Below are 20,735 nucleotides of genomic sequence, written 5' to 3'. Positions count from 1 at the left end.
TGCCTTCCTTCATGGTCACTTAAGAGAAGAGGTTTACATGGCACGCCCGCTGGTTTTATCAACAAGGACAAGCCATCATTTGTTTGTAAGTTAAACAAATCTTTGTATGGCCTAAAACAGGCTCCTCGTGCCTGGTACTCTGAACTTATGGGAGCTTTACTTGCATTGGGTTTTCAGACGTCTGAAGCAGATCACTCACTCTTTGTACAAATTCATCAAGACCTAGTTACTTACATTTTGGTGTATGTTGATGACATCTTACTTACAGGAAATTCATTGTCGCATTGTGAAACAATAATTCAGAGGTTGAGCATACAGTTTGCAATGAAAGACTTGGGGAATATAAGTTACTTTCTAGGTTTGCAGATTACAAGGACTAAAAACTATATGTTTTTATGTCAGACTAAATATATTTTAGATATTCTTCAAAAGCATGATATGTCAGAAGCAAAGCCTGTCTCCACCCCCCCCTACCGCTACTAATTCAAGACTTGATAATATCATTTGGAGATTTATTAGAAGACTCTACAAAATACTGGACAAATAGTTGGAGCCTTGCAATATCTTACATGGAGCGGACCCGGATATTTTTCTTTCTCAAGAATCAGTTTTGTCAAGACTGCAATTTCCAAGAACTACTCATTTAGTCTGCAAAGCAAAAGGATTTTAAGATATCTCAAAGGTACTTTAGATTATGGAATAATGATAAGAAAAGGAAGTTCTCAAATTCAAGCTTTTTCAGACGATTGATCAATGGATCGATGTCGACAGAGATCTACAAGTGGTTACCTAGTATTCTATGGAAATACTCCAATTTCTTGGTCAAGAAGAAGCAACCCCATCGCCTCAAGATCAAGTACTGAGTCCGAGTACCGGTCATTAGCTCACACCGCAGCAGAACTTTCGTGGCTTAAAACTTATTCGAGAGATCTACACATTCCTATTTACACTCAACCACTCTTGTGGTGTGATAACATCGCGCCATCTCATTAGCCTCAAATCCAAAGGTTTCATGCACGCACTAAACATATTGAAGTGGATTACCATTTTGTAAGAGAACTTGTCACAAGCAAAGCAATTCAAATAAAATATGTCTGCAGCCAAAGATCAACTAGCGCATTCTCGACAAAAGGCTTATCAAAGCAACGTCATCTCTATCTCCAATCCAAGCTATCAGTAGTTTCTAAACCTACTTCTGCTTGAGGGGGTATATTAGACAATAGTCCACGTCAGCTAGTTTCCAGAAGAAAATTTGTTAGTGAAGAAACTGTATTCTGTTAGTTAGTTAGTTTTCTGTTTTGAATTCAGTTAGACAATGAATGTAATACTATATAAAGTGTAATTGTAGTTCATAAACATTTTAATGAGAATACTATTGTTCAACATAAACATGACCACTGTCCAATTGGGAACTCAAAACTAGAATTCTAGTAGATGCTAGCTAAGCTTAGGTGAAAGGCTTGGCAACATAGAAAATCAAGTAGTTGAGAAGCCAATCTCCAGTGAAGATTCCGACTGTGAGAACCAACCATTCAATGAGCGAAATCCGACTGATCCAAAACTTGAGTATTGGCCAAAACCCGAAACAAAAGAAAATGTCACTAGAGAATTAGACCAGGTTATTCAGCAGGAACTTGCAGAGTTAAACAATGTCACATAAGTTTGAATCGTTCACAATTTTACGTGGTCGCCATTGTTGGATCGAGTATGAAGTCCGGGGAATTCAGAAATAGGTAATTGTGTGGAGGTATTGCTAATTAACTAAAAAACAAGGTGAAACTTAACAGCTACGTGTGCACTCGGTTAACGACATGTTGACGGATACACCTTATTAACCAATTACTAAGTTTGTTAGCCGAATTAAATTGACGAGAAAAAAAGTTGGCTACCTTAATTGAATTTTCGGGATTAGTTCATGTACCTTTTTGGCCAATTTTCCTTATTTAGCACCCTAACATTTGTATGTAAAAGTTTATGATTTAGTGTTGATGTTGTACTCAATTCAAAATTATTGTCAGGACTGGAGTAATAATAAAGCAATTCTTTTATTAATTTTGCACAAGACAATGAAGACTATGAACAAAATCAAGCCCACACTATATGTTCTCCATAGCATTTTCACCTACTCAGTCGCGAGCTATAGCAGCATCCCTTTCAGCTCTCATCTCCACATACTACTCAGCCAAAAGCTTTCATCTTTCTTCAACCACTCAGCCAAAAGCTTTCCCCTCACTATGGAGCTTAGCTGGATGTGTATTAGGGCATCTCCAATGGAGAGTGGAAAAATCCACCTCCACATAGGCTCCACATAGGCGCCATTAGGATTATACACTCTAGAGAAATCCCAAATACATAAAGTATATATTTCCTATTTGTGGCTATTCCAATGGTAGGTGGAGGCAAATGTGTAAAATAGATAGCAACGGACTTAAACCACCATTCAAAATAATGTAAAATAACAATTTGGTCCGTCGCAAAAAGCTAAAAACAAATAGTGGTCCACTTTCAAACGTCATTCAAAGCAACGTCCGTGTTTTTAACAGTTTTAAATCCTACTTAGGTGGGTTAGAAAAATAAAGCTTCAAACGTGTGTTGAAGAAAAGTTTTAAGTTAAACATCGTTATTTTAAGTGATGTCCGGGCTTTTTATTAACTAATAAATGAGAGGAATTTCCCACCCTCTCTATTAGCTAATACACTATTACCTACGGTATAGACTTTGAATTGGAGAGAGTTTTTTTATATTTGGGGTGTAAAATTTCCACTCTATACGGTTTACACCCCCCATTGGAGATGCCCTTATACCACTCTTGCATATCATGGAGCAGTTAATATAAACCTATGATGTGAATAGACATGTGATATCCTATGGTGGGTTTAGTCCCACATCTGAAAGGAAGCTTTTTGGATCCTAGATATATTGGATTGCTTCCCACTTATTAATTTCGAGGCCTTTTGAATTAAAATCTCACACCCATAGATGGATAGGTTTTGGACCTGGGCCTTTAGGTGACGTAAGTGGGGACAGTATCACCATGTGGTGAGTGGTGGGGTGTTACAATAATATCGATATTTTTGGTATGGTGGTAGCAACTAGGTTCATTACAATTGGTATCAGAGCCAAGGACGGTTTGTTGATAAGATAGTGTGATTGTGATACTCTGAATTGGGTTCAGTACCATACTAGATAGGAAGCCAACTTGTATATATTAGATTGACTACCACTTAATAATGTCGAGGCCTTTTCAAGGACAATTGGCTATTGAGTTGGTTTCCACAGTTCAGTTTGCTCAGGGGGAGAAATATCATCATGGGGACCTCCTAGGAAATCTCATTTGGATAAAACTCCATACTAGTCGAGGTATGTAGTAACTAAGTGGGGACAATGTGACAAAACAAGACAAATCATCATATTCACTCTCACATCTTGGTAGTTGGCTTGATCTCCATGAAGTTGGGAAATAATTAATAACTAAGTAGTTTTTTTTCAAGGTATGTAATAATTCCAGTTTAATACTTGCGAACTAATACCATTTTTTTAAAACTTGAACTCTCTATCACTTCTTCAAAAGGAAAAAATAAAAAATAATAATAACAAAAAAAACACCTCTATCGAATTTTAAAGAACCATACTTGCGAATTGTGATTAATTATGTATTTTGAATTTAAAATTATCTTTCCATTCATAACTTAGTTTCCACAAAACAAATTATAAAAAAAAATAAGAAAACAATTGCTCAATCTTTTAGGGGTGATTTTGGACACACCCATAAAAACACTCCCATGCATACCCTAACTTTAAAATAAATAATTTTTTTTGTAGACATATTTATGTTCCTAAATTATCCTTTTTTATTAGGCGTACCCAAGACAAAACAAGTCATTTATATAATTATATCTAATGAAAACTTTATGATGCTTCAACAAATATAACTGTAGTTACACCATACAGTGGTTTATTTCCAATAATCCATTTTAAAGAATAATTTCATGAATTGGTTTAAGTTATGAACTTTAGAGAAAAAAATAAATCCAAGTCATAATATATAATATGACATTGTTTCGAACAAGTGTATGTTTCTGTACCGTGTTGCATTTCTACATTGCAAAACTGGGCAGATGATAAAGCTAAAGGTTGTAGTTGAGTATGTTTGTTTGAAATCTAAAATGGTATGAACTAGGCCAAAGCCTCTAGAAGAAGATTACCAAAAAAAACAGGTCATTTTTTTTTGAAATACCCCAAATTAATTTGGGAGATATTACTGGAATTGTGGAATATGGCAAAAACTTTAGTTAGTTATGGGGTAGGTATGGGAGTGTTTTTATGGGTGTGTCCAAGACTCCAAGATCACCTTTTAAGATATTTAAGTAACCAATTTTAATGAATATTATTTAATAAAAAACCATTCATTAATAATTTTAGCCATAAGTAATTATATTTTGTATTACCTAAAGGAAAGAAGCCATCATGAGTGGCAAGAAGATCTACCAATTTCGGAAATAGCAAAACTATGTCCAATCTAGAAATTAATTATATATATATATATATCATTTAATATAAAATAACATATTTCCCTTAGTCTATTGTTCTATTTAAAGTCCCATTTTTAAAAGTTACTAAGTTAACCCACAAATAAATTCTGATGAGTTATAAAAGTTTTTAAAAGAAATAAAAGTCGGTCGTTTTCCTTGTATTTCACGTACGATTTTAGCTCATATTTAGTTCCTATCTACATAATCACTACATTTTAGAAATTGTTTTAATCCTACATTTGAGGTCAAATTAAAATTTCTAGATTTATTTTCTAAAACACAAGAACGAAACCACTTTTAGAAATGCATTGGTGATGATGTTCTTACTTTGAGAACTTGGACTCTTGGATCACAGTGAGTGCATAGATGTGCATCGAAATTCAAGTATGCATCGCAATATATATTTGCAATAATTCCGCATACTGGAGTTGTCAAACTATAAACATGATACTAAATACGGAAAAAGGTTATGTTGGAGAAATTTACATAACCTATTGTTATTTTTGGTCAAAACATATAAGTGCATATATCTGATTCTCTAATACTTACATAACCTATTGTTATTTTTGGTCAAAACATATAAGTGCATATATCTGATTCTCTAATACCCCCTTAAGAAACTACTTAAGGGGCATATAAATTTCTTTTTCTGAAACTAGATTAAATATTTGGATTGCCAACAAGCTCATTAGGAAAACTTTGCGTTATATATTAAATTGTATACAAAAACACCAACATTTATGCGCAAAGATAAAGATAAGCTTTAGACTATAAATAGAGAACAAAGATAATTGTCTCATTACCATAGAGTTATAGCTTGAACTTGTGGTGTTAAAATTTCATCCATGGTGAGTGATAACCAATATAATGCATAGTCATCGTGTATTTTATTCATTCTTGCGTGCTCACTATCTTTGCCTTTTCTTATGTAGGATTTCTCTACTACATTCATTCTTTTGTGCATAGTTCAAATAGTGTCAAGCCGAATATTAGATGATTCCCCTTTAAAAGTTTTCAATGTGGTTAACTATGGAGCTGTTGGAGATGGGGGCACTGATGATTCCCAAGTACCTTGTGCAATTCTTGTTATACTCCTATTTAGTAAAAATAACTTTAGTTTGTTGCGTGTATTATATGTGTGTGGAAACACTTTTAATGACGTTTTGGGGTTAAATAGGCTGTATTAGATCATTCATTTTATTTATTTCTTCTAATTATGAGTTGGTATTAGTTCAAAAACAAGTAAACAACTTTACGATAGAGTATTTCCCACTTAGAATGAATGATAAATCATGAGGTGTGTACGTGAAACTATTGAACCTATACTCAGACCATAAAAGGATATCTATTGATTGTGTCATCTAGATTTTCTTAAATATATTTTACTATATTAGAAAAATATGGGGTATGATGAATAGTGTATTGGTATATATTCCAGGAGTATTTTAGTCATTTCACAGTTTTTTATTTTCATTTTTTTTTCTTACTTGGCTTTTTGAGAGGTAAAATGGTATTTTTTTTTTTCTATTTTAAATATTTTTTTTTTGACAATTGTGTCAACATAGGTGGGCTCCTGTGGCGGGAGAAAAGTCTACATATAGGGGCATAATAGTAATTTAACGTATATAAAGTTTTAAAAGATTTTTTTTTTAAAATTTAGTAGAGCCCACATGGGTACACGTGCACAGTGGCTAGCTTTTGATAATGATCTCGAAATAACTTAATTACCAAAATGGCCAAAATGTCAATGTCCAAAAAGGCATTGTTGGGCCTTGTTGAACTATTTCAAAGATTATTGGGATTAAGCTAGGGTGGGCCTTTTCATTACTAACTAGTTTCATGCCATGTGCCTGGACACGTGGAACATTCCAACATGGATGAGCCACAACACTTTTTTTTTTTAAAAAAAAAATTACAATCAAAGTGAAATTACTAATTTTCCCTCACGTACAAACCTTTTTCCCAAAACATGAGTGTATACCTTCATTTAATTACGATAAAGTACATTCCGATTTCGATGCCATTTCAGTTTTCTCAAAAAAAAAAAAAAAAAATATTAGTAGTTTGTAGTTATTTGCTTAGATTAGGAGAGAGAAAGAAAAATGGGATACAAAATACGTATAAAACCCAGTGGTAATATCACATTAAAAAAAGAATACGCATAGGGGCAATTTTGTAATTTTCAGTATAGGACACTTTTGTAATTTAAATTGGGTAGAAAAACATTAGGTTTTTTTTTTATAATTTAGACAAAATATAGAGACTATTATGTAATTATCGTATAATATATAAGGACAGTCCTGTAATTGCCATAAAGATTAGGGACTGTTTTGTTGTTTATATAAAGTATAGGGACCTAAAATTATAAAAAAAACAAAAAAATTGAAAAATGATGAAAATGCCCCTATATCAGGCATGAAACGTGACATGAATTTTCCTATTCACCAACCCCACATTTTTCTAATATAGTAAGATAAGTTCATTTTTGGGTTATATATTTAACAAAAACCTACCGTTTAAAAAAAATTCAAAGTCGCAATAGAGATTGCAAATAAGCTAATTAAAATTTCTTAACGTTGTGACCTTTGTGCTGCATTGAAGAGGAGGTGGTATGTAAATTATGCATAGTAAATTTTGCTTTTATTTTCAGGCCTTCTTGAATGCATGGAATGCCATGTGTGGTGCCGAAGGCAATTTTCCGACATTGGTAGTACCTGCAGGCAAGACATTCCTATTAGGTCCTGTGATCTTTGAAGGTCCTTGCAAGTCCAAAAGTCCACATGTTTCGGTATGAACTCAACGGAATATGGATTTTTTTATATATCTATGCAAAATTTGTTATACTTGTCGATGCAAAAATTGAACAAGAAACTTTTGTGAATGATGCATCACAGCTCTTAGGTAACTTAATTGCGCCTCGAATGTCAGCATGGGCAAGCTCCGACAAATCCCAATGGCTTCAATTTTCACAAGTGAATGGACTAATTGTCGACGGGCAAGGACAAGTCGACGGGCAAGGTAAGCAATGGTGGGAATGTGAGAGAGCATACAAGTCAGATGATATGAAAGTCCAACCATCCAATTACGATAATCATGATGTAAGTAAAACAAATAATTTAGATATACAAGGAAAAGAAAACCTATGATCCTATATGTTCTTCATTTATAACTATTGCTAATATTAAATCATGTCTTTATTTTCAGGTGATAGGATGTAAAGTACGTCCAACGGTAAGTATATCTTAACAACATCCCAAAGAAATCGAGCTCAGTAATGATTTAAATTGAATCAATAAGAAATGAATTTGGTTAAATTGGTGGGTTGCCAGTCTTTTGACCATTTTTTACGCGGTTAGATTATAATTTACAGTAAAATGATGCATAATACCAAATTTATGTATTTTTTTTAAATAAAAAAGGAGCATTTTTTTTGTTGGTGGTTTTTCATTTCCATAAATAGCCTAAGACATTATACCACAAACATTTTCCAATTAAATGGAAAATATTCTACGACACGACCATGGGCATTTTTGACATTTTGCAATTTTTTTTTTTTGTTTTTTATAATTTCAAGTCCCTATATTCTATGTAAACTAGGACAGTCCCTATAGAACAGTTCCTATTCTTTATGGTAATTACAAGACAGTCCTATACTGTATAATAACCACATAACAGTCACTACACTTTATCTAAATTAAAAATTAGTCCCTATATTTTATCCAAATTACAAAAACGTCTTTATGCTTTTCTACCCCAATCTAAATTATGAAAGTGTCCTATACTGAAAATTACAAATTGCCCCTATGCGCTATTTTTTTTTTACAATATATTTTGTTGCGATATTGCCAGTGGGTTTTATACGTATTTTATATCCGATTTTTCCATCTTCTAATCTAAGCAAATACCTACTAATATTTTAGGAATAATAATAATAATAAATAAATAAATAAAACAAATAAACCGACATCGAAATCGGAATCAGAATCAGAATATACCTTGTCGTAATTACATGAAAATATATTGTTTATCAATATTAACCCAGATCTAATTATCTAACTCTAGCTCCAAATTTACTGATCTTGGAAGATATATGATGAAATTGAAAAACAAATCGATGATACATTATGAAATTGAAGAATAATTTAGAAAAAGATGATGAAATTAAAAGAGGAAGAAGGAAAATTGAGATTATCATTCATCATAAACTTCGTCTTCGTCTTCGTCCTCACCACCGATCAAGTTCACCTTAATAGCCGCAATTGTTATGTTAAAAAACCCCCCAATTATAAACTCTTGAACTCAAGTGGATGGACTAATAGACAGTGATAAAATCTAAAATCTGACTATCAGGACGTGTTCCAATTGTTTTTAATACTATCAGGACGTGTTCCAATTGTTTTTAATACCTTGCAAATTTTGATACTGCTGTTGGAATTCCGAATGATATTTATATTTTTCAACATTTCAGAATTTTGCTAATTTCAAAATTTGTAACTATATGCATACCACGCTCATCGAAACGACTAATATTTTAGAAAAAACTACTAATATTTCGGAAAAAAATCGAAACGACCTCGAAATCGAAATGATTGGAATATATCATATTGTAATTACATGAAAATATATTGTTTATCAACATTAACCTAGATCTAATTACCTAACCCTAACTCCAAATTCACTGATCTTGGAGGATATATGATGAAATTGAAGAACAAATAAATGATATATTATGAAATTGAAGAATAGTTTAGAAAAAGATGATGAAATTGAAGGAGGTAGAGGAAAAATGGAGATTATCATTCATTATAAACTTCGTCTTCGTCATCACCATCGATCAATTTCACCTTAACAGCCACCACTGTTGATCCACCTTAATAGCCGCCATTGTTATGTTAAGAAACCCTAAGTATATATAAATTTTAAACTTAAGTGGATGGACAGTGTTAAGATCTAAAATCTGACGATCAGTGTTCTAATTGTTTTCAATACCTTGCACATTTCGATGCTACTATTGGAATTTTGAACGGAATTTAGATTTTTCAACATTTCAAAATTCTACTAATTTCAAAACTTGTAACTATATACATACCACACTCACCAGCGTGCATATTTGCTAGTTCTATTTAATTTTTATCTTTTCGCTATCCCTCCACAGATAAGTTTGTTATCCCTCAATTCAATAGCTTTCCTCCTCATACCCACTTTATATATAATTCAAATTCTCATTGGTTCCCGTCCAAACTCCTTAGCCTCTCTTCTCAAAGTCCAACAACCAAAACTAATTGAAATCAATGGACACTGTTCTAACTTCTCATTTTCATTTTCGTTGTATTTAAATCACAATTATATAAAGAATAATACTAGATGATTATATTATATAGAAAAAAAATCTAGTTAAATTTAAGATAAGAATGCTGCCCAGTTAAGATAAATTGGGCCATGTGGATGATATAAGATATGATCACCGCTATATCTGCTGATAGAACTAATAATAGGAAATTTATTTGATTTGAGATTATTTTATTATATATTCATTTTTTGTTTGTCATAACAGTCACTGTCGCTCCATGCGTGCAACAACACTCGCTTAAGTGGAATCACCTCAATTAATAGCCCGAGAAACCATCTATCTATAAATGAGGTTCATGGTGCAATAATCTCATACGTCAATCTAACAGCCCCAGGAGATAGCCCTAACACTGATGGTATCGATATATCAGCTTCTAGTTATATTCAAATCGAACATTCCTTCATTGGAACAGGTAAAATATTTTCTAATGAATAGTTCTTTTTATACATTTAAAAAAAAAAGTGTTTCTCTCTTAAGTTCAGCAAATCGTAACTTATTTTCACGCCCGGGATTTTCACCACAGGCGACGACTGTGTTGCTATGAATTCTGGCACCTCATTCATCAATATTACAAATGTGGCTTGTGGACCGGGTCATGGCATAAGGTGAGCAAAATATGCATACATGGATTATTGGAATTGAGGAAAACAAAACTTAGGTATCTTAATAAGTTTCTCGTAAGATATTATCAATTATTTATGTTTTCCATGTTTCAATAGTCATTTTAATATTTCCACCCAGCTGGCTGAAAGCCAGAAAAAAGTGATTTGTATAACATCTCAATAATTTCTTGAATTTAGAAGTGTCAGTATTTACTTTGATGGTAATTGATTCAAGTTTGGAATTGTGATAAAACTAGTTTCAAATGTAAATTGTAGTGTGGGAAGCTTAGGAAAAAAATGGGATAGAAGGCATAGTAGAAGAGGTACATGTGAGAAACTGTATATTCAGTGGAACGACAAACGGTGTCAGGATAAAGACATATCAGGTAACTTGTTCAGTTGTTCCACCAACTCCTCCTTTTCTTATATAAATTTGTCAAATCTATCCTACTAGATGCATTTAGTTGTTCAATTAAGATTTTGTTCTTGATTGTTTTTCTTCAGGCTGGAACTGGATACGTAAGGAATATTTCTTTTGACCAAATTACATTCGACGATGTCCAAAATCCAATCCTGATTGACCAATACTACTGTCCTCACAACCAATGCCAAAGTGGAGTAAGAAAATCATTTACAAAATGCATCATTAGAATTGCTTGTGTTTATAATCAGGGCGCTTATGCTTAAAGTAAAACTAACTTTAATAACGCTACTGGTTCGATCATTAAGACCTTTTTTTTTCAACTGTATATGCAGGGCTCATCTAATATCCAAGTGAGCAATGTTTCATACACTGAAGTGCATGGGTCTACTGCAGAACTTGTTGCGATTAGTTTGAATTGCAGTTCGAGCGTACCTTGTTATAACATTTTTATGGATGGCGTCAACATAGTGGCCAACAATCTAGGATCTACTACTTTTTCTACTTGTGCGAATGCTCAAGGAAAATCTATATCCACAAAGCCTGGTGTGCCTTGTTTAGCAACCTAAAAGGTTTAGAAGAAGTCTATAATGTTATTATTTAGCAGCCTAGCTAATAGTGTTCTCCGTAAAGTTCATGTTTTTTTTTTAGTACTTACTTGAAAGTTAGTGTAAGGATTGTAATGATAATGATAAAGCAATTCTATTATTTTGCGTGCACTTGACAATATATTAGTTTCATATAATTTTCTACCGAACTCGATATGTACTACGGATCATTTTGCGAATTTGCACATGTTTTAGATTTTGGAGGGGGGACATGCATTGCACCCTCGATCGTATATTTTTGTTTGGATCATTCTTCGGCATTACTTGGTAGAACTATGCATGAGCAAGTTCCCTAGAGAGAGCCTATCTTTTTTCGGAGCAGCTCCCTGTTGTAGAAGAAAAGCCAACCAGGGCCAAGTTGTGGTCGAAGCCTGGTGGCATGGTTTAGAGCATGTGCATGCAAGGTTGGTAATTTTTCATGTTAAAGAAATTCCAGTCTCTATTCTAACTCCTTGAAGCGTTTTAGCTTAATTTGTCCTTGGGTTTGCATCGATGTACCTTGGTACTTGGCCGGTATATAGTTCATTCTATTATCATATCAGCCACCTTTCTTTAACATTGAAATTTTGTTTTTGGTGTTTGAAGAATTTTGTAGATCGCTTGTTTAGCTTTTGGTTAGATTACCACATTGTTGTTGTTTAGAATGTTGCTGGTAATATAGACTGGAATTTAGATTCAGCTAGTATGAGTACTTCCGAGATATATATGGTCTTGGTGTGCTTCCCCCCCTGGATTTACTGTAGAACTTTAATGAACTGCAGATTTTCATCCAAAAAAAAAGATGTTACAGGAATTACAGAATTAATATTCACTACTAACTGAATTTAGTAATACAAATATTTCATCCAAAAAAAAAGATGTTACAGGAATTACAGAATTAATATTCACTACTAACTGAATTTAGTAATACAAATACTGAACTTCCCATTTTCAATTCTGAACGGATTTACAAATGCAACAGGATGCTGAAAACCATTTATCTTTAATGCAAAACGAAATTATATTCATATTGAAAAAATGAACATTTTTGAAAGACAGAATAAAGTTGCACGAGCGAATGAAAATTTGATATCACCCCATTTTCAAGGACCAAAAAGATACATGTTTGCTTTACCAAAAAAAAAAGATACATGTTTATTAGATTCAATATTTCTTTAAGGAATGATACCAACCAAAAAATAAAAATCTTTAAGGAATGATCAATGATGTCAAATTTTATGTGTGTTTCACAAATTAAATTAGATTGCCATCTTAAACTGAAAATTAAATCTATATTTCCATAACTTTCTTAATAACTATACTAATACTAATACTATGGACCATTAAAAGTTTAAACATTGAAGGCAAGTAAATGATGTCAAACTTTATATGTGCGTTTCATAAATTAGATTGCCATCTTAAACTGAAAGCTAAATATACATTTCCATAACTTTCTTAATAACTATACTAATACTAATACTATGAACCATTAAAAGTTTAAACATTGAAGGCAGTTAAATGATGTCAAACTTTATATGTGCGTTTCACAAATTAGATTGCCATCTTAAACTGAAAGTTAAATCTACATTTCCATAACTTTCTTAATAACTATACTAATACTATAGACCATTAAAAATTTAAACACTGAAGGCAAGTACGTAGTAACGTACTATTATTATGAATAAATGGAGAGTATTCTTAAAGCTAACTTATCACTTTCCTAGTTCGGGTTGTAACTGAAAAGATTTTCAAATGAAACTGAAACACTTCTAAATTATACACTTGCACCATGGAAGTTAGAAACTAGTCTGTTGAAAGCATGCAATAATGTACAATCATAAAATTTATTGTAGGACTAACAGACTCCTTTGTCAAAAAAGACCAACTTATCAATCATAATGAGGAAGCAACTGAAAGCATTGCCGGTGGCGCGCACTATACATCTAATGAACACATTATGCATAAAATGGGACATAAGTCTATAAATATTGAAGGCTTAATGTAACTCGCCCTTTATAGAGCTTATTTTTAAGGCTAATTGTTTACCACATGAGTGTGAGACAATGACAAGCTAGCTTAGTCACCAATTTCCCATCCCCTTCATCTATTTTTTGTTTCATTCTCACCATATATCTAACTTTCGAAATGGACGTACTCAGTATATTTATGTTTTTATGCTTAGTAATTTCATCTACTTCGAGTAAGACTTTGTTGGACTCCAAAAGTTTGAAAACTTTCAATGTAATTGACTATGGAGCTGTTGGAGATGGAAAAAGTGATGATTCTCAAGTAGAGTTTTCTTCTTCTCCTACCGTTGGTTAATAGATTGTTAATTCATTTATTTTATTATTCTTGTTAGAAATGATAATCTTTCTAATTCGACGATTGTAACTGTCCGTGGAAAACCTATTATCTCTTAAAATTATATATTACGTGTGAATGATGTTAATATTATATATGTATATGGGATCAAAACAATTGTACTATAATCTTCACAATACTTATTGGACTGTATGAAAAATATATTTTAATAATATTTAGATTGTCAATTAGTTTCACATGTATATATATTTTATATATATATATATATATATATATATATATATATATATATTTTTTTTATTGAAATATATAACTTAATGTATTTCCAGGCATTCTTAAAAGCATGGGAAGCCATGTGTAACGCTAATCTCGATTCTCCGGTCCTCCAATTACCTACAAATAAGACTTTTTTGTTGAAGCCTGTGAACTTTCAAGGTCCCTGCAACTCTCCAAGCGTTACCGTTTCGGTAAATAATTGCTCAACTCAACATTATTTGTACTTTGCTCCATTGTATATCTTAAATAAACCAATATTACATTGAAATATAATATCTTGTTGATGCAATGGAAGGTTTTAGGAAATATGGTTGCACCCGTAATGTCGAATTGGGATAATGATGACAAGTCCAAATGGCTCATATTCTCAGATGTGAATGGGCTATTTGTCAATGGATCAGGACAGGTAGATGGACTTGGCTTATCATGGTGGGATTGTGACTCCAGTGATAAGAAGGATGTAAGTATCTTATTTTACACTTAACGAGCCTACCCACTGTTTTCTCTTGAAGTATTCTTAAAATTTCAAAGTAAAGACTTTTCTGATACTATTCCTCAAGGGACTAATACTATTCAAACTTTATTTTGTACATACAGGGGAATAGTTGTTCTCGACCCTCGGTGAGTGTATCTCAACTATTAAGGTTTAAGTAATAATACGTATAATTGGAAAATTGGGGGTGTAAACACCTAAAGCTCAACTGAACCAAGAAGTCTTTGGTCTAGCCAGTTAAACAAAAATTGAGTCACTCAAAATAAACTCTACTTCTTTCCTTTGCATATTTGTAAAAAATTTCAAATTCAAATTTCTATGGCAAGTGTTTCCACCCCTGGCATTCATATAACAACGCTTGGTAAAATTCATGTGTTCTTAGATCTTGTATGTAAGCCCCCCTCAAAGTTCAACGCATCGAATCCAATCTAGTGAGCAATTATGCTAGAATTACTAATGAAGTTTGTTGTTTCTTTCAAGGGAACAGACAGTAACATTCCACGCCTGCAACAACCTTCATTTAAGTGGACTTAATTTTGTAAACAGTCCTAAGAACCATATCTCCATAAACACTTGTGAAGGTGCAACGATCTCGAATATCAATATAACAGCCCCTGATGATAGCCCTAACACTGATGGTATTGATATCTCCGACTCTGCTCATGTTCAAATCCATGACTCTTTCATTGGAACTGGTAAAATGTCATTTATAACTTGATCTGCTTATATTCTTCATATATATTTTCGTTTTGAGTTGAGTCAATGTCAAGTTGTCAACCTAAATTATACACATATCTTTGTTTTCGTATATAACCCTACTTACAATAGGTGATGATTGTATTGCTATCAACGATGGCTGCTCCTTCATTAACATTACAAATGTTGCGTGTGGACCTGGTCATGGCATAAGGTTAGATCTCAAAATATTTCCATATTTCAAAAGGGCCATTTTAAAAATATGTATAATATTTTTTTAAATGTGTATAATATGTATAACATTTCCCCTGCATACTAAATAAAAGTGCCATAAAAAAGTCAGTCTCAAGTGTCAATCAGCAACAATGTTCCCATCTAAAGGTTAAAACCTTACAATGTTTTCTCATATACACACGTTGTTTGCTTAGAGATCCATTAGTAACACTACCTATAATTATTTGCTCACTATGAACATATATTTTGGCAAGTGAATTTTTCCTAGTATCATAGAGAGAAATATGTTGTTGCTAGGCACATACTTTTACTAATGGCATTATATCTCATAAACAACTATATCGATCTTCCTCGCAGTGTTGGAAGCTTAGGAGCCAATGAAGAACATAATACAGTGGAACATATTCATGTGAAAAATTGTAATTTCACCAGAACACAGAATGGTGTCAGGATTAAAACATGGCCGGTAGATTTGTTTATTTATGTACTTTGTGTTTTTATCTTTTTTCTTTCAAAATAAAGCATTTTATTAATATACAATTCCTTAAAAAAATTCGTTGGTTGTTATTTCATAGGGTGGCTCTGGATATGCAAGAAATATCACATTTGAGCAAATCACACTTGATAATGTCGATAATCCTATCATCATTGATCAGTACTACTGTAATGGCCATGACAATTGTGAAAATAAGGTACAAGCAGTCAATCATATTTACTGAATAACCTCATCATGCTATAAGTTATAACATAGCCTTTTGAGAATCAATTTATGGTATAGTTGTATGTATAAGTAATGTGTAAGGGTTTTCATAGTGTTTATATCTACAAGATCTTTGCCACCAACTTCCTCCAAGTATCATGTTTTTTTTTAAGATGCTGAGATTTTGCAAATTCTCATATGTATTTACATCTTCCTCTGTGACAAAGTTCAACATATTATATGAAGGAGGAGTAAAAACAAAATGTTCCTTGTTCTCGCCTAGGGAGAGTTTTGCCAAGTGATCGGCAACTTTATATTTTTCTAGCAAAAACATGAAACAAATAGAAACCTCATTAAAACAACTCATTAAAACAAAACAACAAACTTCTGATTATGGCCACCAGTATCATGTGCCTTTTTTTTGTTTTGTTTTTTTTTTATTGTCAAGTTTGTTCTAAATGAGATAAGTAACTCTTTGATGCTGACGGAGTTCGACCCCCAGACCTCTAGTATCATCATCCAAAGGTTTTACCGACTTTGCTTAACAAAAGCTTCAATATATTATGTTAACATCTTTTTCCTTGTAGTCTCTGTTTCGTTTAAGCATCCACATTAACTGTATTTCTAATAATTTATACTTTTGGTTTTGATTTGCAATGACACAGACATCTAATGTCCAAGTGAGTGGCGTAACATATAATAGAGTGCATGGAACTTCCTCAAATCCTACACCTATCAATTTGAGTTGCAGTACAACTGTACCTTGCACCAATATGTTAATGAGTGAAATAGACATAAAACAAGTGAATCAAGAACAGAAGAATCAAGCTACATGCATTAACGCCCATGGAATATCAATGAACACGTCGCCTGCTGTTCCTTGCTTAGGCAAATAGATCCGTAGAATGTCGTATTAGTTTTATGTAGTTTGCTAAATTCATTAATGCGTAGGCAGTGAGCTAGCTTTATGTATTTTGTTGAACAAGTAAAAACATCAATAACAAAATTGATTGTTGCATGCAAACACACATTTCAATTTCAACGTGATCCCTACCTTACATAATTGTACTAGTGCCAACGTCTTGCGTTGTCCTTGCCCAAGTCTATAACTTTTATCCTCGTCAATTCCAATAACCTTAATTACTATACCCGACCACTACTTGGTTTTATTTAATCCCTTTTCTACAAGTTCATTAGGGTACTAATTTACTTGCTAGTGACTCTCACTTTTTTTTTTGGTAACTCTCTCTCTCACTTTTTGTTGGTCCAACTTGTTTAGAATAATCAATATACAATATACAGCAATTAGTACTACTATGTTCACTTACGACCATACAAGTTTATGGAAGTTGGGAATGTATTTTATAGTGAACCATGTGATTATTGTGAATGAAATTGGGGATTATAAATATACATATTGTGTACTGACACATTGATAACTTAGTTCGTAAGCTTGGAGATGCTAATGTATGAGAAGCTCTGTTGAGAACCACGTGAAAGATATATAATCATTCCAAAATAAGAAAAAAATCAAAAATACATATCAAACATTCAAACTAGTAATGAAAAAATAAATTCTAAGAAACAAATCAAGGATTTGGACATATATATTTTATCCTTGTTGGAAAGTTGAATTTACAAGACATTAGAGTTCACATTTAATAAATTCAAATGTTCAACTAAACTGACCTTTTCATATAAGATCTACAATTCACACGATTCTGACCGGCCAAAGATCGTGTAACGATTATTTGCAACATTTTCATACACGAAATCACGTACAAATCTACAGTCATCCACACATAGTAGAATGTCACCCATTGATATTATTGATTACCGTAGGCCATCTTTATTAGAGTTTATCATAAATCAAATCTTGGAAGACTGCATAAGAGTTTAACAAGGTATCATTTGCCAGAGAAGTGACGCAACTTACAGTGGTATGAATTGCAAGAAAAATGCTAGCTGAGGAAAAGGCAAATTTATGTATTCCATGATCTTTAATACTGCATCTGACTTAATGTACGACCTGCAAGAGTCATTAGCATTCTTCACTATATTCTGGTTTGGGATTTTTATGGTGTTTTAGATAAGTGGCAAAAATTTAAAGTTCCTCGACATGGAATTGAACTACACCTATCGCTATATAAGAATTAAAGTTCATATCAAAATCAATGATTCTCCATATACCTGTCCTTTTCCACTAGTACAACACTAGAAATATCATCAGGCGTTCTTCCAGATCTCCTCAAAAGGTTTTTGCCAGATTCACTTTGAAGAGCTTCAAACCTAATTTTCCTGTTGTAAGTAAAATGAGAACACTTTTGGTGGAGACCGTCTCTAAGGCTGTAGCTACAAATTTCAACACTGGTGAATTTCTATGGCATATGAGAACTAGGTGGACAAAGCTACATGAACAACTCAATACTTACATACTTAATAGAATTACTAGCACCTGGAGGGAGGTGAACTTTGCTGCACATACAACAGCAAATGTAGGAGTTCGACAGACCACAATAACCAACCCTATTTTGTACCAAGGAAATAAAAACCTCCATGGCTCTATAAATGGGAGGTGTCTTAGATGACCTATACATTATAGGTTTGATTGGGAGGAAAAATAGATGCTTGTACACTATTTGTGCACTGAGTTTCTCTACCCATATAAATGTAACTTTTACAATAATACAAATGATGATGTAATTTATATGAACTCTACTAAAACAAACTCCATTAAAATCAACTAATTAGAAACTGATTTTTAGTAGAGATGTTCTCCACACAATAGAGATCATCGTCACAAAAAACATTATCTCATTTGAAGATGTACAACATCATAAAAAATCATTTAGAATATTATGAACTATCCACCCGCCCATATTTTTTTAGAAAAAAATGAATTTCTGGACATCTAACTATAGGCAACAAACTTTTTAAAACACTTTGGACATTGTGGTTTCTATTTTTAATAATGTGGGGATTTTGTGTAAGTTCCGTTACAAATAGTTAATAGATGCTTCTGTGGACACTTAATTACACATGTGGACCACTATATAAAAAAATTAATTGAAAAAAAAATAAAATGAAAAATTACATTTAACTACAATTACACATTTGATTTTTTTCATATCAAGTTAAATGTAATGGAGCACAACATAAAAGACATTTTAGAAATTAAATGTAATAATGTAATAAAAAATTATGGTTGAATTCATTTCCTAGGTGAAATTTTACTTACGAACTTATTTTAAATTAACTTAAGTAGCTACTTTTTATAAAAGAACTATATAGTATGTTAGAATAGTATGTCGACGTAGCCGGTCCATATATATATATATAATTTTAAAAAATAAAATAAAAATCATTCTATTGCCTAATTTGGTTGGCAAATAGACGAAAATCCCACATTGTTAAAATTGGAAACCACAAAGTCCAAAGTGTTAAAAAAAAAAGTTTTTGCCCATTATGTGAATTTGGCTATACTTACATGCCCATAAATTTATTTTTTACTCTTTTTTATAAATAAAAAGAAAATAAGGAATTAGGACAAGACTTTAATGCATAATTAAGGAACTAAGTCATGCAATGGGGATAGTCTTAATTTTGAAATGAAAAGAAATGAAAGATCATACATATAAATATATAATGAGATAATACACTTTTACTTTAGATCCTAACATGAGATACGTACCCTTTGCCACGACACTAAACAAGTGATAGACTGGGTAGGCTTAATGCTAGTCACGAACAAATTATATAAAACTGACCTCTGTTGATCGTTGCCACGAACAAATTTAACGCCTCCATTACATAGATTGCATACACCTATCAAGAAATATTCAAAAGAAATGCATAAGTATATTCAAGATTTCAAGATGACTTCTGAAATTTCAACAGATATTATCGAAACGATAGCACAACCCATATCGGCAGGTTCAAAATTTCAAATTTGAGTCTCGACTGTTGACACAAAGGAAGGAGATTATCATCTGCTCTAGAACTCAAATACGAAAGAGGGTAACTTCATCTTGTGATGTCCAGATTTCATAGTAAGAAGTAAATCAACAATCACAATTTTTTTGGTCCCACTAGATATATTTAGTTAGACAAAACAGTAAAGGACGGTGGAAAATGGATTACCATCAAATAACATGATAGGCCTTGAATCTTGTTCGAAGAAGCTTGAAGTGGCTTCCACCCAATCAACTGCATCACTTCTTTGTGGAGGAGACAGAGTGGCGAAAGGAGACATGGTTCGTCTAGTGTGTGCAGGTCGCGAGACGCGTAATCTTACGCACTGTGCTGGAACCAAGAGTGCCATTGGACTATTGGAGGGAGCGTTTGGTTTTCTCGTATGTGGATTGGTGTTCGCGATGCCGAATATTGTTTCCAACTCGAGTCACATACTACTATGTGCCACGTGGCCACCTAAGTACCAGTTGAACTTGGGAAGTTGGAAGACCCAAGAAGAAAGAAAAAAAAATAGTTCAACATACCCCCGCAATTATTTCGAATTTTAAAA

The 20,735-nt window shown here is 32.7% G+C and overlaps 2 protein-coding genes across 7 annotated transcripts; one reads left to right on the top strand and one right to left on the bottom strand.

Annotated features, from left to right (window-relative positions):
- The first annotated feature begins 7,093 nt into the window (after positions 1–7,093).
- Positions 7,094–17,167, top strand: LOC147507690 (uncharacterized). Its single transcript, XM_086596386.1, is given in 16 exon segments — positions 7,094–7,320; positions 7,427–7,630; positions 7,737–7,763; positions 10,087–10,294; positions 10,406–10,487; positions 10,761–10,776; positions 10,778–10,870; positions 10,989–11,102; positions 11,241–11,453; positions 14,144–14,281; positions 14,386–14,519; positions 15,046–15,278; positions 15,412–15,493; positions 15,871–15,979; positions 16,089–16,205; positions 16,879–17,167. Coding segments are annotated over 16 exon segments (2,169 nt in total). The 5' UTR covers positions 7,094–7,152; the 3' UTR covers positions 17,110–17,167.
- On the bottom strand, positions 15,265–20,713 carry LOC147507689 (Putative thiol-disulfide oxidoreductase DCC). 6 transcript variants are annotated; one of them, XM_086600395.1, is made up of 6 exons: positions 20,354–20,713; positions 19,981–20,038; positions 18,404–18,511; positions 18,150–18,242; positions 17,903–17,999; positions 15,265–15,477 (listed from the first exon to the last, which is right to left on the bottom strand). In XM_086600395.1, the coding sequence occupies exons 1-5, from the start codon at positions 20,532–20,534 to the stop codon at positions 17,918–17,920; spliced, it is 522 nt and encodes a 173-aa protein (XP_086456521.1). In that variant the 5' UTR covers positions 20,535–20,713; the 3' UTR covers positions 15,265–15,477; positions 17,903–17,917. The 6 variants fall into 6 exon arrangements, with proteins under 6 accessions (XP_086456521.1, XP_086456522.1, XP_086456523.1 ...); XM_086600396.1 differs by lacking the exon at positions 15,265–15,477 and adding an exon at positions 16,119–16,534; XM_086600397.1 differs by lacking the exon at positions 15,265–15,477 and adding an exon at positions 16,119–16,531.
- Positions 20,714–20,735: the final 22 nt, after the last annotated feature.

Source organism: Coptis chinensis, chromosome 3 (assembly GCF_015680905.1).
Source record: "Coptis chinensis isolate HL-2020 chromosome 3, ASM1568090v1, whole genome shotgun sequence".
NCBI classification, from domain to species: Eukaryota; Viridiplantae; Streptophyta; class Magnoliopsida; order Ranunculales; family Ranunculaceae; genus Coptis; species Coptis chinensis.
Note: the sequence above shows the minus strand (reverse complement) of the source record. Positions and strands in the feature narration are given on the sequence as shown.

Bases quoted from the DNA above. Each gene is read 5' to 3' on its own strand.
- LOC147507689 (XM_086600395.1), bottom strand. From the start codon at position 20,534: ATGGCACTCTTGGTTCCAGCACAGTGCGTAAGATTACGCGTCTCGCGA. The intron at 20,039-20,353 runs GTAATCCATTTT...ATTTCTTGATAG, and splicing joins GCCTATCATGTTATTTGATG to GTGTATGCAATCTATGTAAT. The intron at 18,512-19,980 runs GTCAGTTTTATA...TACTTACAACAG, and splicing joins CGTGGCAACGATCAACAGAG to GAAAATTAGGTTTGAAGCTC.